Raw genomic sequence first — 25,858 nt, 5'->3', positions numbered from 1 at the left:
AAGGACTGGAAAGAAGTCAGAGGATTTGTAACCTGTAATGAAGCCAGAATTGGAGATGAGTGCCATGTTCTGTTGGAATGTAAGAATACTAGCATTATGAATTATGATTTTTTACCCAACCTTCTATGTTTAAATGAATTGCATTACTAAAATCTGAAAAACAAAAAGTAATCTATAAATTGGGTGCTTTTCTGAAAAATGTTCTTCCACTGTACAAATAGGGAAAGCCTTCCGATATGTCGATGTATATCATGTAATGTATTGTATACTGTTGATTGTATACTTTTATGAATCTGTGCTCCAAACCATGTGATCATGGTCGTGAGTTAAATAAATGATGATGATGATGAGGAAACAGGCCATGGGCTTTTTCGGGTTATCCTTTCAGCATCCTTTTGTATAAATCTGTACCCTGTACTAGCCTACTGTGCCTTTTATGCAAACTGTTATTTAAGTATTCAATCAATCAATCAATCAATCAATCAATCAATCAATCAATCAATCAATCAATCAATACAATGTCTTGATACAAATGTCTTGATAGTTTAGGCTCTAAACTATGGGCAAGCATAATTCTAATTTGGATATAATTTAAAAACTTTAAAAACTTTACTTTTCAAACGTGATTAGATTACATGCTTTCCTGAGTACATGCATGATGTACGAAATTAGAATAATTGCTTCTCAACATGGACTACTTTTCCCATTTAGCTGAAGTATTGGCGATTGAATATGACGTCATCTCTACCTATAAATAACGCCCTCTCCCTCCGTCACTTCCTCTTTCAGCTGCTCTCCTTGCCCTGAGGTAAGGTTGGATTTTTGGCACGTACTGAATCCAAATTAATCTACACATTTTCCAAACCATCCACTGTATTTAATAATATTTTCTCATTTCTCTTTCATAGACCCGTCTCCACAAGATGAGAGCTAAGGTGAGTAAAGGAGATAATTAGATATTTACACGCACTTCCCCTTCAATCCACAAATAAACAATGCAACTATGCATGTTGGTAGCGTCAGCTAGCCTAGCCTCTGAATGCAACGAGTTCACCACCTCATTATACTGTATTTGTACCACCTGTACAAGTATATTACGAGTATTATGCTATTCGTATTGAATTTGACTTGGCTACTGTTATACCGTTATACTTATACCGTGTTGTGCACATGCAGGCCTGCGCCGCCGGGCTAGCCCTTGCACCAAATCTTAGTTGAAAATGGCTAACGGCGTGACTTAAACAAGATGGAAAATGCTTATTAACCAGTTTGACTAATATTTATGATTACCTAGATGTGTCCCCTGAAAGCCTTGCGGGAGCAACTTAACATACCGCTAATGATAAACTGTATTTGTGTGCAATAATTCACCTTTTTCCCCTCTTCTTTCAGTGGAGGAAGAAGCGTATGCGTAGGTAAGAAATATGTTATTTATTATTGGGGCTAGTCTGGCCATTTAGATATGCCACAACACTTGGACCCGTTCCTTTAGTGCTACTTAGAACATTCACAAGGACGTTTTGATGGGCAAATCCTTGAATTTTCATTAGTCTTACTTTGTACCGCCTGCATGGGCAGCTTCTGTAGTTGCCACACAGTAATGTCTAAATGAAACTCAACTGGGCTATTTATTTTCACTTCAACATGTTTAATTTAACATTACTCAGGCGTTTGTGTGCACCCCGGCAGTTTAAGTTGTGTGATTCAGTATTTGATTTTCATTTTATCCAATTTTATGACCCTAATGTAGCTTAATTTTATATTGGCCATGTTAGCTTCACTGCAAACACCCATCCTTGGTTCTGGATTCAGATATTGTCCCGTGAGAAGCTGTCAATTCATATATTTTCTGGGCCCCCTCACAGGACTATCTGTAACCACAACCCAACAATGGTTTAAAGATTTGTTCTAAATGCACATGGCCATTCTGTACAGTTGGGGGTACTGCACATGGCCATTCTGTACAGTTTGGGTACTGCACATGGCCATTCTGTACAGTTGGGGTACTGCACATGGCCATTCTCTACAGTTGGGGGTACTGCATTAGATGTGATTTGACTGTTGAATCTACTAACCCCAGACTAGTGTTGGCTGGCTATGATCTTTCTCCGGGGGGGTCATACACCACCCTATTTCAAAGCTATTCCATCCAAGTGTACATGCACCTGCCCTTTAAATTGGCTCAGTGAAATGACACATAAATCTGATACTAGAATATTGGCCTAGCTCCAGACTCCAGTACAGAATGTAAAGGCAACTTCTTGCCATACAATCTTGGGGGTGGGCAATATGGAAAAATATAATGTCATGCAGTATGATACATATTTTTCATGCAGTTTTTAGGGTTAACGGTACAACCACACAAGGTAACAAACTAAAAAGAGAGTAGAACATTTATTTTAGTCCAAACAGTTCTACAAAAGTGTAAATTGAGGTATAGAACTATCACGATATATACGATATTTCTGAATATCTTATCACAATGATATTTATCACATCACCCAACCCTACTTTGAAGTGTCACTTCATTTCTCATCCGAGCTAACCAACACTTATTAGCTGAATTTAGTTAATGAACCTGGCTTAAGTCAAGGTCACTATTTTTCTCTGACTCATGTCCTTTGTATGCTTTGTCCACAGGCTGAAGCGTAAAAGGAGGAAGATGAGGCAGAGGTCCAAGTAGACTATCGTCTCACTTCACCTGCAGCTGTGATCCTGTCTGAACCTTCAATGATGACCGACGCTTGCAGCCCATGAATGTTCCAAGCACTGAAGTGGATTCTGTAGAGCTGTCCGCATTGAAGGCACGAAGGCTGAATCCTGAATCCTGGTTCTAACTTCTGAGTACACAATGCTTCCCATGGCAACCAGCTATGGATGTCTCACTGGAACATTGCAAAATGACTCTTGAGGATTGATCTCTTGTTCTTAACATCAGAACAGCTGTCTTTGTCAACAAAGTAATAAACCTGTTTTACAAACTGAATGATTGTGGTATATTTTCAACTATTGTGATGGATCTAATTGTGTTCTTAAGGGTAGAAGTTAAATACTTAAAAAAATAGGGTGCATGTCTAATGCAACACCAGTTTATTATAATACCATGATGGTTAGTGAGATTACAAGGTTTTGTATTTGACAAACCATAGGAATGCCTACTTAATCACCTTATTGGCTGGTTGAATGTTTGAAAACTGACTTGGTGACTGCATTGTTTCAGTGGTTTAACAGCTGTGCTACAGCTGTTAGTGTTATGCAACAGTCATGGTAACGTTCTTAACAATTTGTTATACACAATTGTTCAATACTATGCATATGGCAATTAAATGTGGCTGTGCAACAGTAGCTGTAATACAGTTAGTATAATCAAATCCTGGCACAAGTGGCATGCCATGTGCATCTATAAGGGTAAGAGTCAAAAGTCTACAATTATTAAAGTTTTCAGACGTCTATGCTAGAACAGGGATTGGATCTTCAGTGAGTAGATGTATGGCTCATAGCTCAGTCAGTGTGCTATTTTAACCACCACCCACAGTGTGTCCTAAATCAGTGGTTCTTAAACTTGGTTTCAAAGGACCCCACTTTGAGATAGCCTGGCTACTAAGCCAGATCGAATCATCCGTTGACAAAAAGAAATGCCTGCCGGCACACGACAGTGATTTAAGTCTGGCTTATTAGCCAGGCTAACTGAGATCTACTGCACTTGTATACTTCACCTCATGTGTGAAACATGCACGCACGCAGCGTTCTATATCAATTGAATTATTTGTCAGTTTATAATTTCATAACATTGGATGGCAAAGCTATTGTTCTTGTATGTCTATTGTGTTGTATCAATACACACACTGACAAGTAATTTAAATTGCAAACTGGTATGATTCTCCAGATTCTGGAGAACGGCACATTGGTGCAGGCTAAATATATGTATCTGCTCAGCCTCATACTGTCCCATTGGGGGCGACCAGGAGCCATTTATTTGTTGCAAACCCAAGACTCAAAGCTATTGTTCTTGTATGTCTATTGTGTTACTTCTATCAATACACACACTGACACAAGTCATTTAGATTGTAAACTGGTATGATTCTCCAGATTCTAGAGAACAGGGCACATTGGTGCAGGCTAAATAGATGTATCTGCTCATACTGTCCCATTGGGGGCGACCAGGAGCCAATTATTTGTTGCAAACCCAAGACACAGCTAACTGAGATCCACTGCACTTGTATACTTCACCTCATGTGTGAAACATGCACGCACGCAGCATTCTATATCACTTGAATTATTTGTCAGTTTATAATTTCATAACATTGGATGGCAAAGCTATTGTTCTTGTATGTCTATTGTGTTGTATCAATACACACACTGACAAGTAATTTAAATTGCAAACTGGTATGATTCTCCAGATTCTGGAGAACGGCACATTGGTGCAGGCTAAATATATGTATCTGCTCAGCCTCATACTGTCCCATTGGGGGCGACCAAGAGCCATTTATTTGTTGCAAACCCAAGACGCAAAGCTATTGTTCTTGTATGTCTATTGTGTTACTTCTATCAATACACACACTGACACAAGTCATTTAGATTGTAAACTGGTATGATTCTCCAGATTCTAGAGAACAGGGCACATTGGTGCAGGCTAAATAGATGTATCTGCTCATACTGTCCCATTGGGGGCGACCAGGAGCCAATTATTTGTTGCAAACCCAAGACACAGCTAACTGAGATCCACTGCACTTGTATACTTCACCTCATGTGTGAAACATGCACGCACGCAGCATTCTATATCAATTGAATTATTTGTCAGTTTATAATTTCATAACATTGGATGGCAAAGCTATTGTTCTTGTATGTCTATTGTGTTGTATCAATACACACACTGACAAGTAATTTAAATTGCAAACTGGTATGATTCTCCAGATTCTGGAGAACGGCACATTGGTGCAGGCTAAATATATGTATCTGCTCAGCCTCATACTGTCCCATTGGGGGCGACCAGGAGCCATTTATTTGTTGCAAACCCAAGACGCAAAGCTATTGTTCTTGTATGTCTATTGTGTTACTTCTATCAATACACACACTGACACAAGTCATTTAGATTGTAAACTGGTATGATTCTCCAGATTCTAGAGAACAGGGCACATTGGTGCAGGCTAAATAGATGTATCTGCTCATACTGTCCCATTGGGGGCGACCAGGAGCCAATTATTTGTTGCAAACCCAAGACACCGGGGCGCAGAAGAAGTAGGTGGATTGTAAACAGAAGGATATGGCTGACGATGAGGGTGGAGGTGGGCAGAATATAGACGAAAACATGGGAAATCAGCTACAACTCTTACCTGGTAATGATCTGAACGAACTCTTTTTCTATTTTGCGAGGCGTTTTGCAACAATGATACATTTGCGAATGATTTATACTTGCAGTTAGCAAGCATTAATGCACAAAGGGCGACTCTGAGTCTGATCATAACATCTGATGATCATAACATAACATCATAACATCTGAGCTTTTTTTTGCTTTCTGGAGAACACTGGCTCATACCAAGCTTACACTTACATAAATGTAAGTGGGTTTGATAGTCAGTCATAGCCCCCTAGTGTTAAAGCTCGTTAAACGTTTCAATTCGAGCCATTCGAAACAGAGAGGCGTGTCAGGAATGGACCCTATTTATATGACAATCGCATCGTTTATCAGTAACATATAGTATAGGAAGGAATAATGTTAGTTTTGGTAGCATAGCATTAACTTCTTCTAACGCCATGGACCAGAGCATAGGAATATGTCATGACCTTAAATGAGACTGCAATTTGCATGCCAGGCAACGCTACACATGAATGGTATTGGTATCCCATTCCCATTGCAGAAAATGAAGAAGAGGAGGAGTATGACATGGAGGCTGCAGAGGACCGGGACAGTGAAGATGCAGAGAAGCCTACTACCATCAACTTTGACCCTAGTCTTCCCACATCACATGCTGTGCGTGATGAATTTTGAATTAATATAATGCCTAGCTAATCCTATTACCTCAACAGATTTTCAACAAGTCACAATATATATATATATATATTTTAGAGAATGTTGCAATATCATGAATTCTGCCAAATGCAAATATAGAATAGTGTTTCACAATATCACATACTTATTAGGCTTTCTTTATGTTGTAGCCATTTATCATCAAGTTTGTTATTATCTGCACACACTGCACACACTATGAAGACCTCCCCTAGAAGAAGGGGAAAAGAGTATGTGTCATTGCAACAGTTTTGTCTTATTGATTTGCTCGTCTATCTCTGGCTCACTGTGGTAACAGTACTTGGGAGCAGACATGGAGGAGTTTCATGGTCGAACAGTCCACGACGAGGACAGCTGTCATACAATTCCAGTGCTGCCACACACAGCTGTCATGTTGGTTCCAGGACAGATGCTGCCTCTGCAGCTGTTCAGACCACAGGAGGTCAGCATGATGCGCAGCGTCATTCAGAAAGATCGCACCTTTGCCGTGCTTGCACACAGGTACGAAATATGGATACAAGAGTGGGCACTAAGGAAGAGTTGGCACCTCAATGTAAAATTTGCTGCAAAATGTAAAAAAATATATATATATTTGAAAAATTGTCCTTTTAGTAATGTAAAGTATACATGATTTGAACATGCACAGTACATCATTATCAGACTTAAATTTACCCTTCAACTTCTTGTCTTGCTACATGTTTTGTAGCAATTTTAGAAATATTAGACTATAAATGTCAAATGTTCAATCATGTTCTAATTGTAAGTATCAATAAATAATATGAATTAATACTTAAGTAAAGTACAGGTACTCTTAAAGCTGCACTATACCTCGGATTTGACATTTGAACCTGGTTTCCTGCGCAAGTGCTGACATTTTTACCGTTTTCTAAGGGGATAAATTGAATCTTGATCACGTTCAAATTTGTGTCAGATCCTGTGTCAAGGTGAGATGTGACTTTTGACACAATCTGTGTGAAAAGTCAATGTCTCAATAGAGGAGCAGCGAGACAAAATACAACCACCCCAATTGTACAAGTTATATTGTACTCACTCTACAGATAGGGACAAAATTAAAATGTATTTTAAGTACAGAACTCAAGTTAAGGTACGTAGTTACTATCCACCACTGTTTGATTGATTGAAGTATTAACAGTTTGCAGAATTACAGTACATTTCAAGCACAACTCAATACAAAAACAGTTAACTGTGGACGACACAATAAAGCATTACATATTATTGTTCATAAATGTATGGCAACTGTCTATATCTCAAATCTCTCTACAGTGGCTCGGGTGAGCCAGATGCAGAGTTTGGGACAACAGCTGAGATCTACGCATACCGGGAGGAGCAGGAGTACGGGATTGAGACGGTCAAAGTGAAAGCTGTAGGGAGGCAGAGATTCAAGGTCCATGAGATAAGAACCCAGGCAGACGGGTAAGCTGGAAAACACTGAGGGAGAGGTCTTCATTGGACAATCCATCTGGATTCAGTTTGAAGGAGTACTGTAGCTGTTGTTTAGGAAATGGTGGCATGGTTCTTTACAGATTGAAGACAAATATAAAAAAAGATTCACAGTTCTCTAGATAATCATGAGGACGAGTGATTTTTACCACTAATGGAAATCTTCTTTTATTTGGCTTAATGGATTTGATATTAACTCTTGCAACTAGGGGGCAGAGTCACTCTCTTCATAATCATATATCTTTCCAAGGAGGAGAAAACCAAACACACTTAAATTCACCTGTATATTCATTGGCAGGTTACAGTTAATACTTATGTAAGAGCTGCATAATCCACAACAATGCAAATATGCAGCACATCATGACATAAACAGACCATAGACATTGGGAGATATAAAAGTGTAGAAGATCATATATCCATAAAGTAATCAAAGGCAAACAAGATATTAGTGATTGACATGTTTGTTTTGTCTCTTAAGCCATGTTTAAGACATTTTTGATATATCCTCTCTCTAGGGGAACTGAAAGTTGTTTTAAGGTGTGTCACCGCCATACTGACCACACATTGGCTGTTCACAATAGGTGAACACTGAACAGTGTCGAACAATTGAACCTAGAATAAAGACTTCCAATGATATAAAACTTGTTTTCTTTTGAATGAACGATCAAGTGAACATTTATCATTTCATGTACATAATGTGTTGAGCCAGCACACAATCCATCTAATCATACAAATCTTTCCTTACTATACTATTATATACCCTTCTGGTTGTCTTTCTTTCCGCATCTACCAGGATCAGACAAGCCAAGGTGCAGATCCTGCCAGAACGTGTCCTCCCAGACCCCCTCACTGCTGTGCAGCTGACACCTATCTCCAGGCTCCACAAGCATCCATCTACCAGACCACCCACTCAGAGCTCCAAACAGGCCCAGTGCTGGTGGCATACATACCGCCAGGTGTGACTGACACACACACACACACACACACACGCACACACACACACACACACACACACACACACACACACACACACCTTTCAGTGGAGTTTCGAATACATCTTAGTTTGAATATAAAATATTGTATGCTGGTGTTTAAAGAAGAGTAGGCAGAGGACAGGGTGAGATGGAGGCAAGGAAAAGTATGCTCGCTGTACAACTTCATTTAAAGACTGCAGACATCTTTCTCTCTCTCTTGGTGCACACTCTTGCGAGAATAAATGACTGATTCTGCCATCATTACCAAACTAGATTGCCAGGCTCAGCATTTAGAATCAATTAAAGTGACGACCTGTGATTCACTATGTTCAGTACATTCATTACAGCGTTGGGTTCTGCCGAGTCAGGGTTTGTCTATCTGTGTATAGCATGGGAGGGGTGTAACTTGAAGCTGCTTGCAGTCTCTCAGGCTGATGACTGATGTGATCTCGTGAGACCAGCTGCTGTGTGAGGTTACAGGGTCCTAGGGCCTTGTGAGAACTCACATTACAGAGCTTTTATTTTATTCTTGATTTTCACCTTCAAATGTTGTTTTTAATATTCAAATATAGATTTGAATATGGAATATACACACACACACACACACACACACACACATCATCCGATTCTCATCAGCTGTGATCAGCTGGCACAATGTATTCAATAGGGATGTGCCGATGAGACATTTTGGCCGATATAATTAATTGCTGTTATGGCCGATAACTGATTACCGATGTCGATATGATCTCATTCTGTATTGAAAAATTATAATAATCTCATGTGACCGCTTACTCAAAGGAATACACCAGGCTACAGAGTAATGTGATTTACCTAGTATATACCACAATTAGGGATGGGAATTATCGATGAATGCATTAATAGTTAATACGTTTTAATAAGCTTAATAAGCTTATCGATTGATTAACCAGTTAGTTGATAAGCTGTGTTTAAAAAAACAATTGGAGAATCTTAATTTCCCTCAATGTCTGACATAAAAATCTACACTTTGCTGATATACAGAAAGAATACAAAAGGCATATTATATTCCTTAATCAAATATTTATTTGACCATTTGCGATACATGGCCAGGCATCTTTGTATGAGAAATAGAATCAAATGAAAAGTACACTGTCTTGTCTGTCACATCACATGCAAAAGCAGAGATGTTTCGATTAATTTGATTACTTATTAACTGTTAAGTTTAACCGACTAATTTCTTAACGGCGATTAATCGATTAACTATTAACATCCCTAACCCCAATAATCTGCTAATCAAAAGATTTTTTTAAAATGTTTGTTACAGTATGTGTGTACAATCAATGTGTTCTCCTTTCTGCACTTCAGAGGAAGTTCCATTGTGCAAACCTGACACCATGGCCACCCTGGGTCTATGCACTCTATGACTCTGTGAGTACTGGAGGATACAGTTATGTCACTGTGGCCTATTTAGAACTTCCCAGAATGATGAACATAAACACAGCTCAGTCCTATCAGCCACGTCTTGGGCAAAGCCATTTATTAAATAATCTTCTTCATTTTACCCTCCAGGAGTCTCTTATGAACCGAGTGAAAAAACAGCTCCATGAGTGGGATGAGAACCTGAAGGATGACTCTCTCCCCACAAATGCCATTGGTTGGTTTCCGCTTACATTATCATAGAAGGATCACAGGCGCACACGCATACAGAATATACATTACACACATTCGTCTCCATTTGTGTTATTCTTTCTGTGTCCTCTAATCCTCCTTTTCCGTTTCCCTCCGTCTGTCTGTCCTGTCTGGTTTCCGTCAGATTTTTCCTACAGAGTGGCTGCCTGTCTGCCCATAGACGACGCTCTGCGGCTCCAGCTGCTGAAGATCGGCAGTGCCATTCAGAGACTACGCTGTGAGCTGGACATCATGGACCGTGTAAGGACGGCCTTTTGCTACACATCAGTCCTGCCTTTTCTTTACAGCGTTTTCTTTAACCACTTAAACCCAATACTCGCCCTTCTACACCAAATCTCTTCACCGAAAATAACCGACCTCCAAGGATTCTCACAGCGCCTCGCAACACGACATGTTGGTAGCTTATAGATGCCAAAAAATGCCAAAAAAAACAAACATTTAAAAATATTTCTGTTCATCATAATTTGAACAGGATGCTCCCCTTGGCATTGTGTCCCTTGTTTGCTTACTGTCTACCAAAGCAGTCTGCATACCACAGGAGTCATGGGTGCTAGTGCCACCAATGTTTGCAGTGTCTGTTATAGTGTGCCATACTAGGGCAAATACCAGTCAGGGAAGTACAATTAAAATATCAGTCTTTACCTTTTACCCATTTACGTTTACTTTCTTCTCTGTGTTGGTACCTACACATCTGTGCATTATTCTTAACTTGTTACTGGGGCCAGTTTCGAATTGCAGCCACCTGTAATTGCTCTTTTAGAGCCGTTTTGAAAGAGTAAGGATTCACAATTCTTCATGACTGTTGATAGGGCGTTCCACATTTTTGTGTCATAGGAGAACAAATGTAACCTTGTTTGAGCCAAATCTGGGATGAATGTGATTAGTGGACAGCGTTAATGTTTTGGAAGTAGTTTTACAGGTACATGGGTGTCTTTGTGCTGTAGCGTATCTTGTACACCAGGCCCATTGCACGTTGCTGTACTCTGTCGTCTACCCTGAGCCATCTCAACGTACGGTAGCTAAATGATCAGGGATAAGGTGAGTTATAGGAGTGAGGCCAAGCAGTAGCCTGACCAGTTTGTTTTGGGATGTCTGGAACCTGGTACCAATAGGTGCATGCATAGTTGAAGAAACCTTGAATGTTAGTCTTCAATGTACTGTATTCTTACTGACCAGTGGGGAGATCCTGTACAAAAATCTTGTTCTTTGCTTCTCTCTCTCTCTCTCCTCTCTCTCTCTCTCTTTCCAGTGCACCTCCCTCTGCTGTAAACAATGCCAAGACACAGAAATCACCACTAAGAACGAAATCTTCAGGTGAGTTTTGGTGTACATCTTGAAATTAGTCCGCAGTGGAAGTATATGGTGCGGTATACTGTCTTCTAATACATACATCCTGCAATCAAATGATCCCCACCTTGATCTGTCTGAAGTACCGGTACAACATTTGTAACATTGTGTGTGGAAAAGAAGACATTTTTGTTATTCAATGATAGCACACAAGCTGTGTTATACTAGAGGCAATTGATGTTTTCAGTCACGTCTCTCTTTTTTATATTTATTTTTGCCTTTATTGATAGATGTACAGTAGGTTGACAGGAAATGGGGGAAAGACACCAGGCAAACATCGTTGGGATCGGGATTCGAACCCGCGGCACGCCATCAACATTACCAGCCTAGGTGCCCGGACCGCTAAGCTGGCCCGGGCCCACGTCTCTCTTTTAAACATGGAAGATTTACTTGGGAGTTACCAGTGTTGTGCTTATAAAACAAGTGAAGAACAGAAGCATCTTCTGAAGCTATATAAATTCTAGCCACAACACACCATGACCTGCTACATGAGCAAGTACGGCATTCTGAGTGGAGCTGCCAGCTTCTTTTACTGGGGATGGCGTAGTAGAGCAAGCCAGCACACATTTATTAAAACCACTTAAAATGTACTTATTTGACGGGGTCCCCCAGGGCTCTATACTTTGTTTGCTCCTTTTGTCACTCTACACCAAATAGCCGGCCTAGTAGATCAGCTATTCTCACATATTGTTCACCCCACAATAGGGACATCACAGAACCCCAAAAATGTCACGTTTTAGGCCCTTTAATATAGCCCAAATGTATGGTGATAAGTATGGTGATGCGACTCCCCCCCACACACACACACACACACACACACACACACACACACACACACACACTCACTGCACACACCTGCAAAATATGTACTGGGAGTACCGCTCTACCACCTACTGTAATATGCTACTGCTGCCTGATCACCTTTTATGCAACTGGCTTTCTGACAGCATATAGGCTAGCTAAGTTCTCACTTGTATAATACATTTTTGTAAAGGTGTTTATTCCTGTCCAGCACTTATCGGAATGTCAAAAGAGGGACACACAGAACCACAAGTGCCAGTGAAGTTGTGCAGAGTGCGGTCCATGTACTGTATAAACTGCTGTGTGTTGTATTGCTTGAGAACATCCAGATGGTCTACAGTCAGTGTATTGGTGACTGATGAAATGTTTATTACTGTATGTGTGAAATGAGATGCTGCTTGGTGATGAAAACTACTAATGCATGTTGACTCAAACGCCCAATATAGAATTGGTGTGCAGCACTCCCTAGTCCCTACTGTAAGCAGAGCAGTTTTATTCTACATTTTGTTCCTTCCTTGTCCCATTTACTATACAATCATGACTGCTAACTATTTAAATGCACGCGCGCGCGCGCACACACACACACACACACACACACACACACACACACACACACACACACACACACACACACACACACACACAGAATGCCCTGTATTTCTGTGCATTCTTCAGAAAACAAAGGACCACCAAAGCATGCAAAATATTTAGGTTGATTTCATTCATAATTCTGCCGTCATTAATTTGACAGTTTGGCATGCAATGTGTAAAATACCTCCGTTCCTACTCCGTGTCTGTTTCTTGTAAAACGCTTGGTCTGGTGTTTCTTGTCATGGAGATATGAATCAGCATCGCTGATCTTTTGGCTCTCTTCCTCTTCCTGCAGCCTGTCTCTGTACGGCCCCATGGCTGCCTACGTCAATCCTCACGGATACGTCCATGAAACCCTGACCGTCTACAAAGCCAACAACCTGAACCTGATCGGTCGGCCATCCACCTTGCACAGCTGGTTCCCAGGGTAAGCTCCCCCTTTATTAGGATGTGATTTTACACAGGTACGGACAGATGAGCCAACAGCGGTATTTTGGATGCTTTCATATAGCCTGGCTTTAGCCAGACTAATAACGTGGATTCACTCAGGCACACATTCCTCCACAGCTAATGCCAGGCTAGATTTTATTTCCCTCTTGAGGACTTAGTGCAAAATGCAACTGAAACACATGTCACTGATGTCTTAGACATGCTTATGATTTCAGTATTGGGTCTAGTATTGATCAACAGTGACTGAACCTGACAAAGGCTTTAAATGAAAAGCCTTTGGTCTTGTGTACGTGCTGTTTGTTAAATTAACACACAAGATTCAATTTGCAATTGGGCTGTATGAAAAAGGGCATGTTGTCTTCTTTTGTTAGTAATCTGGTGGACTGGTGTGGATGATGGGTTGAAAGAGGCTATTAACAGAGGGGTGACTTATCTGGAGAAAGCAGTAGGGGGACTGCCTGTGACAGAACTGTCTCTCCCCAGGGTTCTCTTACACAAGTACTTCTTAATGATCCATCAAATCCCTCTTGGCATAAAGGGTGCCCAGTGCCTTTTCCTGACACAAATGTGCCATTCTTAAATCTGACCCGCCATGTCAATATTATGGCATTCAATCACCCCTGTCTGTGACTGTGTGTTTGTGTCTGTCTCTTTGTTTGTGTCTGTCTGTCTTGTCTGTCTGTTTATCTGTAAATGTATTTTTTTTTCACATAATCTCCTAGTTACTCAACATTGTTCTATATATATATATAAGTGATATTTCACTTTCAAATAAAAAAATATAAAAAAAATGTAAAAAATAAATGGAGAAAGTAATGGAAAAATCACAAACATTCTAATGTGTGAGGGGGCCGTGATGACTTTTTTCCATTTATTTTTTATATATATTTTTTTATGTTTATTTTATTAGAAAGTGAATATCCCTTAGACAAGCCTGTAAAGTGCCTACTAATTGCGTTCCATTCTACTTCTAGCTAAGAACTTGCAAAGTTCAAAGCTCACATTCATTGTGAATTCAGAGAGGATTTTAGTTTTTGTCACATTCATTCAGTGTGTAGACTAGAGGTGTTTCGTTGTTTCTGTTCAGACGTTTCTAAAAGTCAACAAAAACAACTGATGCACCTTGGAGACTTGTCATGTACCAGGCAACAGAACGCCTCGTCCACAACTTAAATTATAGTTTGTATATTTCACTGATCCAAATGTGAACTTGCAGTACAAACCGCTTCTGCATTCTCTGGCTCTGGTAAAAAAAAACATCTGTCCACCCAGGTGCATAACCTTCCCCAATCACCTGTGCCCACAAATAAACCAATAATCAAAACTAATACTAATAATGATGTCAAATAATAACAAAAACTGTGAAATGGCTTCTACAGAGACTTATACATCTTGATCACATGACTTCAGAGATAATGTGTACCGATTTGTGTGAGTTTTGGACAAAAGGTGTTTTGGTGCAAAATGATGGAAGATTTATTTGGCACAAATGGTCTGGGAATCCAAGAAATCCAGGGTAAAGGGATTTTGATTGTGCGACATCAGTTAAAGGTATATTCAGTGATTTCACTTAATTCAAATATCACTTATTTCTTCTTATTTTTTGGTTAATCCTCCCTACTATAAAGTGTGCTGACCATATGAGAAGTTCCTCCCTGTCCCCAGTGAGCCCCTGGGGTAAAAAAAACCTTAGTTTCGGTTTGGGCTTTGGGTGGCAAAGCCTTCATCCAATCAGGATGAGAGGGGCCTTCTTCCAATCAGGATCGAGTGGGGCGGGTCTTGGTGCGTGCTGTTGGCCTGTTGCGTGTCCCCCCACTGTAGTGCGTGCATGTGCACATCTTGTTACCGGGGCGGACCGGGGGGTTTTCCAAATCACCCAAATCACTGAATGCTCCTTTAAAGACCAAAACGCTATAACGCCACCATGAGGCCAATTTGAAAACTTTGGGGAGGAGGTTCTCCCTTGACCTGCTGGAGGTGTGCATGCTGTGTTCATGTTTATGCAAAACAAGCACCTCCCACAAATGTAGCCAATCACAGCCAAATTGTATTTAATCTGAAAAACCTATGTAAATTATTTAGTCTGTAATGTTTGAATGGGCAATCCAGAGAATCCCACCTTTTCTTGTTTTTGCTGCCACTTTTGACTTAGTAGCACATTATAAAAAACCTAAAGGCTAAAGGCATGTTATGATGCTTTTCTGGACTGAACAGGTGTCAGATGTGAGATGCATTTGTAGTTTGGTGCCAGGGCATCTTGCTTCACTTCCAGTGTTCCCACGTGAAAGCTTTGGATGGAGCACATGAGCAGGGGTGAATGTAGCAGTGACGGGTGTGGGGATTGTACTGATTAGACACAGTCATTCATCTATAACATCTGCAGAGTAGCAGAGGCCAGTTTATAGTGTTTGTTTCGTAGTATGAGTACATGAATGTTTAGGAAATAGTTCATAATTCCTCTATATTTCACTATAACTGACGTGATTGGACCACATCACCATGTGTACATGCCTTGCAGTGCACCATGTGTACATGCCTTGCTATCTTTTAAGAGGTTACTGACCAGAGTACTTCTTTTTCACCCTCAGATATGCCTGGACAATTGCCCAGTGTCGTTCCTGTGGGTCTCACATGGGTTGGAAGTTCACGGCCACAAAGAAGGACATGTCCCCGGCTCGCTTTTGGGGGCTGACTCGCTCGGCCATGATGCCCCGTATGCCCCAGACTGAGGGGGAAGCAGGCGAGGAAGGCTCTCGTGTCCTCTGCCTGTGACACCGGACTCAAGTTTGCTTCCATGCTACCTGGGTCATCAATCAACCATCCACTCTGGGGGGCTTCCTTTTAATAATCAATATATCACAACCAGCTTAGAAACCATGACAGTGAATTCATCATATTTGTGGAAAAGCCATTTAGCCTTTAAATGACACAGTAAAGGCAGATTTATCAAATTAGAACAGAGTCTAGTTGAAAGGAATAATTCTGCAAGATGACGAGCATATCATAGTCATGGAAAAATGATACCCTCCTGTTTCTGTGTGGCCAGCTTTATTGCTGAAGACACACACACACACACACACACACACACACACACACACACACACACACACACACACACACACACAGAACTGTACAACTTGTCTTGTTCCCACTGTACTATGGAGAGTGGGAAAACTGGTCAGGTGAGCTGAATATTCAAACAGTTGTAAAATTAATAATAACCCACTTAGGTTTCAGGTTGTTCGTCTTATATTATGTTTTCTTTCATTTCATTGCATTCATTCATTGTATAAAAGCAGATGGAACACGTGTGTAGAGTATGCCACTCTAATAAGACTGTTTTTGATCAATTCGATAAGAATGAAATTAGTATTTTTGTATCCATTGACTGAGATTGGAAAACGTTTTCCCCATGTGTGCAGACACATGCTTCATATGTCCCACCTGTCTTTCTGAAAACAGACTATGACAAGAGGGGTGTTCTATTTTGTAAAGAAAGAAGGCTCGTTGTACAGTAAAATACATTTGTGCCTCTTGTTGCTTCATATGCACATCGGAAGGCTAGAGTTTGCTTGTTACCTCATGTCGAATGGATCCAGATTGAGTCAAAGTCAAAGCTGATTTAAACCAATGAATACAGAGAGCAAATGCTGTATCCCCCCCCCCCCCATCCAATATTCATGTTGTGTGTAAAATAGTGTGCCTATGCTGCGGCTCAACATCTTTGATTTGAGTTTAGTAAAATCAGGTTGTCCACAGACACCAGTGAAATGTTGTACATTGAAGCGTGGTAACTTATGTAATTTGATTTTGTCATGCTTTGTGAGATTTAAGCTCATTTTCCAGAAGTGTATCCGTTGCTAATGTCCAAGGTCGTTGGTCTCATGTTTGTATAGATTTAATTGTACATATAGTGGCAATGATTTGGTGTCGTCCGACATAACATTAGTGGTGTTCTGTGTGTAGAATCTGAAAACTCCTATCTCATTCATTTGTTTCCAATATTGAAGCATTATCAGTCTGACTCATCACCAGGAGAAGTATAATTTAATGCAATAAAGAAATGGTTTAGAATTAATATAGTGGTCTTTCTACTACGCAGTCACGGCATGCAGCATTGAAATCTTTTGGTTTATTTTCCATAACTGGTATGAGTGAAAAGTGAAAACACAGTAATTCAAATCTTCTGTTTTGGAAATGATAAATAGGCTACTGTAAAGTGTAGTGCAATTGGGGGAATAATTATAATGAAGAATTATTAGGCCAGTTAATAATTAAGATCATTGTCTTTTAGCCCCTCATTCGGCTTATGGCAAAATTGTAATTACTGCTACTTATGATGCTGTCATGTCTGAAGAAGTTTAAGTCTTATAAACACAATATATATTAAAGACCACCTTGAACAAGCTCACAGCCTATCACGATACAATGCGTTGTGTGCTTGTTGATCAGATCGTTTTGATGACGGGACTACTACTGGTGATGTGTGCTAATCTACAGACTCTTCTAGGGAAAAGAAACAGCATGTCAAATGCAAAAAGTGGTGTTCTTGTGATGTCAATCACTGTCCTGTCTCCTGGGTTCCTGTTATCCCTGTCAGATTTACGTACACCCCTGACAGTTGTGTGTTTCCAAAGCTGGCCATGCTCGTTTTCTCCATCACCATCAAGCCAAATAAATATACAGTTATACTGCGACTCCCAGAGTATCTTGCCTGCCTTTGTCAACTAATAAAGTGGTGTGCTGCTATGAAAGAAACACAGAACAAAAAAAATAGAATACAGAACTAAACAACTAACTGCAGCAAGTGATATTGAGCGACCTTTCCCACAGTGCTTCTTTGTCAAAGCATAAATTAGACTAGGCTATGCTTAAATGTGACAGTTCAGACAGGACTGATGTCCTGAATGAGATGACTGACAGCGACAGGTGAATGGATCTTAATTCAGAATGAATATACTCGCATAGCCAGTCTAATAATCTGGAAAAACAAAACGTGTCTCTGACAAGGGGTTTTGCATAACCACGGGATGCGTTTTCAACGGGCACTGCACTATAGTCAAATGTAAATATCAAACACGCCAGACTACATCAGTCTACATTTCCCGAAAAAGAAAATGCATTTATTTAATTCAGTCTGATCAGAAGCAGGGATAATTAAAAACATATTCCCATTCCCCCCTATAAAAAGACTAGAGGGGAAATATCAAAGGCAGAAGCATGGATCCCCCCATCAAATCAAATGCTGCATGCCTACAGTATGTGTGCATTTGTAGGCTATTGTATGCCTTGTGCAGATACCCGTGCAACATGTGGACAGCATGGTGGTTTTCTTAATAGCATTGGGTGGCCAGGGAGTTAATGAGACATAGTGTGTGTGTGTGTGTGTGTGTGTGTGTGTGTGTGTGTGTGTGTGTGTGTGTGTGTGTGTGTGTGTGTGTGTGTGTGTGTGTGTGTGTGTGTGTGTGTGTGTGTGTGCGCGCGCGCGTGCGTGCGTACATGCGCGTGCGTGCGATGCGTGCGTGCGATGCGTGCATGCGTTTTGGAGGCGTGGGGGTACATATGAGCATGTACTGTACACCAGCCCATGTGAGTGCATGTAACAGATGCAAGGCAATTATGGCTCATTATTTCCCATGTGGTAGTTCATGAATGTTCATGATGCTTGCTTAATACGGGGTAGGATTTCTGAACATAAATATGTCTGTAGTCAGTGTACATGGACAAATGTGTCCGTGGCAAAGACTGTGGCAAATTTTTGATATTTTTACACACCATTATTATTATACATGGTATACTTTTAAGAAAGCATTAATATTGTTCCCTAGAATTAATGATATACTTGGAATAGATTTTTTCAAATAGCTATTGCATGATTCTCTTTTTGACAGCTATAGAGTGAACTGAGTGACGACCGTGCTTTCATCACGCGATGAATCCATTACACCTGGCCTCCGACATAGAACTGCCACCACTTTCTTGGGCATCTGGCCGCTGAATAACAGGTAAATGCAGGGGTTTGCGCAGCTGTTCAGGCTGGCCAACAGCATCAGGATGACAAAAGTCGCAGCTGGAATGACATGACAAGAAGAAAGTGGCACAAAGTGGCAAAAGTCTAAACATGTTGATCAATATAGGCTATGTGCGTAAAAGGCAAAGCTCTATGCGTAAAAGGCAAAGAATGGCTGTAAAAGGCAAAGCTCTATTTAAAGCTGAATTTATGCATAAAGAAACAGAAACCAGACAAGTTTTTATATAGTTTGATTGTTCAGACAGTAACTTTATATTTCGGAGTATTAATTGGCCCCCAGTGGGAACTTACTTTCTATTGGCGCACTTGTGTCCCAAGCGGACCAAAGCTGGACAGTGAAAAAGGGGCCCCAGCAGATGATGTAGGAAAACACCACAACCACCGTCATCTTCGCTGTCTTGATTCTGGCCTTCGACATCCCGACTACACTGCTGGCTCTGTGGGCCAGTAGGCCTACTGGAAGAGCCGCGCCTTCGCGACCTTCTTGGCGCGTCTTGTGGTAGAGGTTTGCCTGGATGGCACGGCAAATGCGCACTTGGCAAAACACAATGGTGACAATGGGGAGGATGAAAATCGCCAGTGTGATCCAGGTTACGTACGCCTTCAGACCCCATGGCTGCAGAAAACTTCCCCAACAGTCAAAGACCCCGGGGGCCACTTCGATCCGGGAGAAGATGAAAACCTGCGGCAAGCTGCCCAGCACAGAGAACCCCCACGCGAAGCACACAGGGAGGTAGAGTTGCGCGCGTCCCCTCCTGAACTTTACCATGGGGTTACATATGGCTTGGTATCGGTCGATCGTCATCGCTACGATCATGTAAGTGGAAGAAAACATGCCGAGAAGCTGGAGGTATTTCACCAGGCGACACAACATGTCCGGGCCGATGAATCTGTCCGTGGCGTCCCATATGAGTTGAGGACACACCTGGAAGAACGCCACCACCAGGTCGGCTAGGCACAGGTGCATCACGAACACGCGCATCCTGGACGCCTGCTTGCGCTGCGTCCAGAGCAGCAGCAGTAGACCGCTGTTGAGGATGGTTGCACTGACGAAGATGACGCTGAGCAACGCGATCTCCACGGTGGCCAGGTTCTCATCTCTGGGCACGTCCTCCACCGTCAAATCACTGCCATTCATTTTCTCTTTGCTGAGATCGGGAGATGATGATGATGATGATGATGATGATGATGATGAATGATGAATTCAGATTTCCCACCTTGCCAAAGGCATACTGTTGAGAAATTGCAAAATAGATTGGGCTATCATGTGAAATAAAGCATTTTTGAGTGATAAGGCTGGTTTCAGAAAGTCTGTTTTTAAATGATGGCATGGCTGATTGCATGGTATAAAAAGTTAGGCTGTAGTTTATGACATATAAGCTTGTCATTCCTAAACATTGTGGCTACACACAGTTTCAACTATATTTTGAAAAACATTAACCTCAACACTCAAACTCCAAATGCCACGGTGAGCTTTTGACTTTTTATCATCAGATTTAGCCTAATTTTAAGATATGCCTCCATTCACGAAACTCATATCAGCTGTAAACTGAAGTTGAATATCCTGATTTATAGTAGGCTATACTTACCGGTAGGCAGGCTACTGTGTTCAGTTTGATAATCTGAAGAGAAGCGCTCCTATATCATGGTTCTATGTTTTATCCTGTGGGTGGAGCTATCCTTCAGCACCATACTGCGTAGCAGCAACTCAATGTAATTACAGTAGTAGCCGCAAATGGATGGCAAGGGCCCGGGGGTTTAACCGACTGTGGGCAGTGGGGTTAATTAAAAAAAATAAGAATAAATATACCCTAGCCTATATAGGCTATGATTTGAACATGCTTGAACATTTTACATTAACGCCTAATAATTCAACTATTGCTACAAATGGCTATATTTTATGGCATAAGCAATGGATAAGGTGCCCACTCTTTCTCTGTGCCCTCCCTCGGCCTCTTCCCTTTACCTAAAGGAGAAAGGCGCTTTGGGGAAAACAAGCTAAAACGCACGAGATTAACAGTAACGATGGAAACCACTGTTTGCGCGCTCCCGCGGTATTGGACAGTGCACGGCACAGTTCGGCCAATCAGAGCACGAGACCGATTGATGTAACAAGACCAGTGTTGCCAGGTCTGCTTATTATAAGCGACTTTGCGTTTTTCTGTAAAGTTGCTTGAATAATTGGTAGTTGCGGGTTGCGGTTTTTTGGGCTTGTTTCCTAATGTTGTTTATAAACCCACATGATAAACCAGAATCCAGATACCGGTAGTTAAGTGGTTCTTCTTCTTTTGTCCTTGTTTTCATATACTTGGTCGCTCATTTCTCTCACAGCATCTGGCAACACTGAACAAGACTTCCAGCAGGAAGACAGAAGAATGTAAATAGAAGAGGAGAGAAGGGTAAACAACATAAACTCTCTAGTTTATATAATCTATATATGACAATCCATATGTTTTTATTTCACAAGCTGACAAGCATCCTGGACGTTCATAGTGTTTGAGAAAAGCAGATATTTGTTCAATAAGATTAGAGTCTGATCTTATAGTTAGCCATAACTTCCAGCTAGCCAGACAGCTAACTAAGGTAAGGTTATCTCCCCTGGAGTGAAATCCACTGGCAGAGAGTCTGCGATGCCCCAGGAGGATCCAGAAGAAGGAAGGGGGCGAGGGGACCAGCCACGTCGGCCACTCTACTTCATCCGATCCCTGGACAGCCAAGTACCGGTCCAGGCTGTGATATGTAACCACAGTCCTCGAACAGTGCGACCTATGTGGATCGATTATAGAGGAGAACTGCATTCGTACGGTGATCTGAGGCCACGGACGGGGAGAAAGATGAACACATTTGAGGGTAAACACACTGACTTAATACTGCCTATTTGTTAACTCTAGTATGGTATTCCATACAGCAGCTTTTTCATGTCAAGGACCCCCAAACTGATATATATATATGTAGCCGGGGACCCCCATCTGAAAATGTTTTGTGCCAGGGACAAAATTATTCTAAAAGTTCCAAACATTTCAATAATTTTCAAAAATAGCAGATGTACAAGCTGCAGCGTGAGCTTGTAGTTCTGCTATTTTTGAATAGCCAACATATAAATGGATACAGTGGTTAACATGATTGTGACGCTATGCTATGTTAACTGCTTTTGTTGGGGACCCCCTCTGGAACCCTCCTAAGGACTCCACTTTGAGAACCAATGTGTGTGTGTACACTATGTGTGTGTGCAGATGTGTCTTGTATTCTGTGTGTTGAGTTTTGGGCCAGAAATGTAATCCAAGACAATCTTGTGTAAACTTGTTTGTATGTCAGTAGCTATTATAGTTGTGTTTGTACATTTATGTGATATGTCCTGTCTGACTGTGTGTCTCTCTCTACTAGGTCACCCATGGATGTTCCGTGATGCAGTGACCGATGACCCACTGAGGGTGAATTGCAAAGCATTGTTTCTTCCCAGGGCAACACAGGATGGGCAAGCTGTAATTGCCAGTATCACATTACCAGGTGAGTGTACAAAAGGTGTATAGTGTTTGTTTTTCATTTGTGCATCGATTTTCAAACATAAGCCTAGATACAGTACACTTTGTAGTGGTTGCGATTCTCAGAAAGTTTAAGGTCAATACATCTATAAACTGAGAGGACGGAACCCCAGGAAGACTAGGTAACACAGTGTTGGCTAATCATGGGGTTTTCCAATATGACAAAGTGGGTTGGCCATCTCTCGCAGTTCGTAGAGATTAACACCATTTATTAAGCTAAGCTTCCTTTGTATCTATCCTCACGTTTAGAACCAAATGTTACTGGACATTCAACACGTTCACAGACCCAAGACATACAGTATCAGTCCACATATGAAGTCCACAGTGAACAAGGAAAGGCTGCTTTCTTTTATCCACACAAATTGAACAAACTTCATGACTCTCTGAAACGGGTTTGATTGGTCTCCATAGGGACATAGTGAATGCACCTGTTTCACGTAACCCTATTTATTTGCATCTGATTTGTTTTAATGTAGTTCAAATGTTTGTTGTTGGTTTTTTATTACATGTATTGTATTTTATAACTACTTGTTTTCATGCTGTAATCATGGCATCCTTGAAAAAGAGAGCTTGCTCTCAATGGGCTTCCCTGAATAAATCAAGGAAAAAGCAAGTAAGATTGATAGATGAATGCAAACGTTCAAAATCAAGATTTGAGATGATAACTTAAATGTGTTTGTTTTGTTTTTGTTTTACAGTTTACAGCCTCAGAGAACGTTCTCTCCAGGTCGTTCGGCACCTGGTCCGACCAGAAGACTACAGGAGACTTGAAATTGCTCGGTCTCTCCATGAGGACCTGGAAGATAAACCTAGTGCATTGAAAGACCTCCAGCGCATGAACATGACAGTGGTCCAGCACATGAACATGCAAGTGGAAATGCAAGGCCAAGAAGACACATGATGTTTTGATGTATCACAAAGAGACTCAGTGGATTATCCATAAGGTGATGTTTGAACGTCACCCCAGGAAGAATAGTACTTACTGCGGCTTTAACTAATGGGGATCCTAAATAATGACAATATTGTGCCCGTGGTAATGTGGACACTTATCTGGAGTGTCATATTCAGTCTAAAAGTTCACCCTAACACTGAAAGTGTAACTGTAACTTATTTTGGAACATACTGTAGCAGACCAAATTAGTGTATCCACAACCATTCAGCAAGAGCTGTACTGGTATGTTTGAATTACAATAGTTGTAATAGTAGTATGTCTAATCACACTTTCACCAAGTTCAGATTTTTTATTATTATCTTCGGGACACAGTTCATTGAAAAAAGAGAACTGCTCAGAAGAAACTATTTGGCCAAGTTGCCTACAGTATCTTCCTGGCTGTGACACTGCAGATTTTTGTAGAATGACACATTTCTGTGTCATTCTACTCCAATATGTAACTATACACTGATGCACCAAGGCATTATTCCAAAAACAAGGCAGGATATTTAATGCATTTTTCTGACTTGTCCTGTGTAGAATCAGGGCGAATCAGATAATGTGCCACATATTACTGATGATGTTGGAGATGCTACAAGTGTGTATCTTATCAGTGATACCGTATTTTGATGGGGCAATGTGTGACATGTATATGTCTTGACTGTCTGATGTTATTTTCATACAGTAGGAGTTGATACCTCAGAAGACTTCCATATGTTCGCTGTTTTGTGTAACATAATCACCGTCTCAGGGTCATTTAAGTGTCATTGTTTACATGTACACACAATGTCAGTTATGCCACTGCTGTGGTGGCAAGCTTTTCTTCAGCTTTTCTGGTTCAATCATACCCTTGTTTTGGCCATGTCAACCACACAGAGGTAAATCACAGAGGAGCTCATTTTACTGGTGTCGTAGCACACCATTAACACTGCTTTTATTCACCATTGTACAAAGACATTAATAAGACAATTGGGCATGGAGCAACATCAGCGTCAAAGTTGGATTATCTGGCCTGTGCTAAGGAACAGTGTTTATGTTTTGACGCTAGCTGTGGCGGCAGCTTTGTGTCTCCCAAAACATCAACATTACTGGGCGGCGGAGCCAATGCACTCTTTAAACCCCTGCCTTCTGCAAGCATGTTTATGTGTCAAAAGTAAGGTTACTGTCTAATTACCACGCACACACAAAAAGTCATTCTAACATGACAGTTGTACATTTATTTATTTCTAAATTTGCCCAATTGTGCCTTTTTAATATAGCATTAAAATAAATCATTGTTTGAAGATCTAGATTTTACATTTATATTTCATCTAGAATTTAAGAGTGTATTTATTAATTGACTCAGTAGCTGCATCCATGACGAATGACCATTCATTTGGAGAAGCAACCAAACAGTTATGACCTTGGGTACAATCAAAGATCCTCATCCTAGCCAATGTAAAGTTCATTCTGAGAAATCATTTGACCTACTAGTAGGCTACTACATAGGTCAGATGCCAGGTTCATTTGTAGACCTGGCATCCTACTATGTGTATAGGTTCAATGTACAGATTGTTGATATTTTTGATATTATACTGATTATAGGTTATTGGTTTACCTTTGATCCTAGATTACTATTTATTTTATATTATGTTATTTTTACGAGTGTTTGCTAAATGCCTACATTGTAAATGTAGGCTTGCAAATCAGTGTCATATTTCATTGTCTTGAAAGACAGTTGTTAACGCTTTCATATCTTTTATTTTATTCTTCTATAACCATTTGCAATTCATTTATGATATTTCTTCAATATGTTAATTATGTATTAATTATATAAACACAAGTTATTTTTATATTACTTTGTCAGCCACCAAACCGTTGGTTGTCAGTACTGTAAATACATATTTTTTGGAATTGGAAATGCCAGATACGTTATCCTACAATAAAAACATACAGAACAAATAATCAGAGTCATACCCTAAATGTTATGTTGCATTGTTATTTTTTTGCATCCTAGATGTAATCTTTATTTTCCATCAGTCTCCCCCAATCACTGTCCCTCTCAGCTTTCCTCCA

General features: G+C 40.7%; 3 protein-coding genes and 1 long non-coding RNA gene across 4 annotated transcripts; 3 read left to right on the top strand and 1 right to left on the bottom strand.

Annotated features, from left to right (window-relative positions):
- The first annotated feature begins 753 nt into the window (after nucleotides 1-753).
- Nucleotides 754-2,986, top strand: LOC306929192. The gene is made up of 4 exons (XR_013790759.1): nucleotides 754-808; nucleotides 909-935; nucleotides 1,393-1,415; nucleotides 2,641-2,986. It is a non-coding gene; the product is annotated as an uncharacterized lncRNA (long non-coding RNA).
- A 2,208-nt stretch (nucleotides 2,987-5,194) lies between these two features.
- Nucleotides 5,195-17,977, top strand: crbn (cereblon). The gene is made up of 11 exons (XM_079510173.1): nucleotides 5,195-5,336; nucleotides 5,859-5,971; nucleotides 6,306-6,508; nucleotides 7,292-7,441; nucleotides 8,262-8,424; nucleotides 9,787-9,849; nucleotides 9,991-10,075; nucleotides 10,235-10,350; nucleotides 11,360-11,424; nucleotides 13,145-13,276; nucleotides 15,888-17,977. Exons 1-11 carry the CDS (start codon nucleotides 5,264-5,266, stop codon nucleotides 16,069-16,071), a joined length of 1,347 nt encoding a protein of 448 aa, XP_079366299.1. The 5' UTR covers nucleotides 5,195-5,263; the 3' UTR covers nucleotides 16,072-17,977.
- A 1,213-nt stretch (nucleotides 17,978-19,190) lies between these two features.
- LOC306929930 (vasopressin V2 receptor-like) lies at nucleotides 19,191-20,468 on the bottom strand (the record flags this gene model as incomplete). The annotated part of the gene is made up of 2 exons (XM_079510668.1): nucleotides 19,191-19,369; nucleotides 19,622-20,468. 2 exons carry the CDS (start codon nucleotides 20,466-20,468, stop codon nucleotides 19,191-19,193), a joined length of 1,026 nt encoding a protein of 341 aa, XP_079366794.1.
- A 1,192-nt stretch (nucleotides 20,469-21,660) lies between these two features.
- Nucleotides 21,661-25,612, top strand: vhl (von Hippel-Lindau tumor suppressor). Its single transcript, XM_079509972.1, has 3 exons — nucleotides 21,661-22,180; nucleotides 22,715-22,837; nucleotides 23,571-25,612. Exons 1-3 carry the CDS (start codon nucleotides 21,961-21,963, stop codon nucleotides 23,771-23,773), a joined length of 546 nt encoding a protein of 181 aa, XP_079366098.1. The 5' UTR covers nucleotides 21,661-21,960; the 3' UTR covers nucleotides 23,774-25,612.
- Nucleotides 25,613-25,858: the final 246 nt, after the last annotated feature.

The sequence above is a fragment of the Electrona antarctica genome (assembly GCF_951216825.1).
Source record: "Electrona antarctica genome assembly, chromosome: 9".
NCBI lineage: Eukaryota > Metazoa > Chordata > Actinopteri > Myctophiformes > Myctophidae > Electrona > Electrona antarctica.
Note: the sequence above shows the minus strand (reverse complement) of the source record. Positions and strands in the feature narration are given on the sequence as shown.

Bases quoted from the DNA above. Each gene is read 5' to 3' on its own strand.
- vhl (XM_079509972.1), top strand. From the start codon at position 21,961: ATGCCCCAGGAGGATCCAGAAGAAGGAAGGGGGCGAGGGGACCAGCCA. The intron at 22,181-22,714 runs GTAAACACACTG...TCTCTCTACTAG, and splicing joins AAAGATGAACACATTTGAGG to GTCACCCATGGATGTTCCGT. The intron at 22,838-23,570 runs GTGAGTGTACAA...TTTGTTTTACAG, and splicing joins TGCCAGTATCACATTACCAG to TTTACAGCCTCAGAGAACGT.
- crbn (XM_079510173.1), top strand. From the start codon at position 5,264: ATGGCTGACGATGAGGGTGGAGGTGGGCAGAATATAGACGAAAACATG. The intron at 6,509-7,291 runs GTACGAAATATG...ATCTCTCTACAG, and splicing joins TTTGCCGTGCTTGCACACAG to TGGCTCGGGTGAGCCAGATG. The intron at 10,351-11,359 runs GTAAGGACGGCC...CTCTCTTTCCAG, and splicing joins AGCTGGACATCATGGACCGT to TGCACCTCCCTCTGCTGTAA.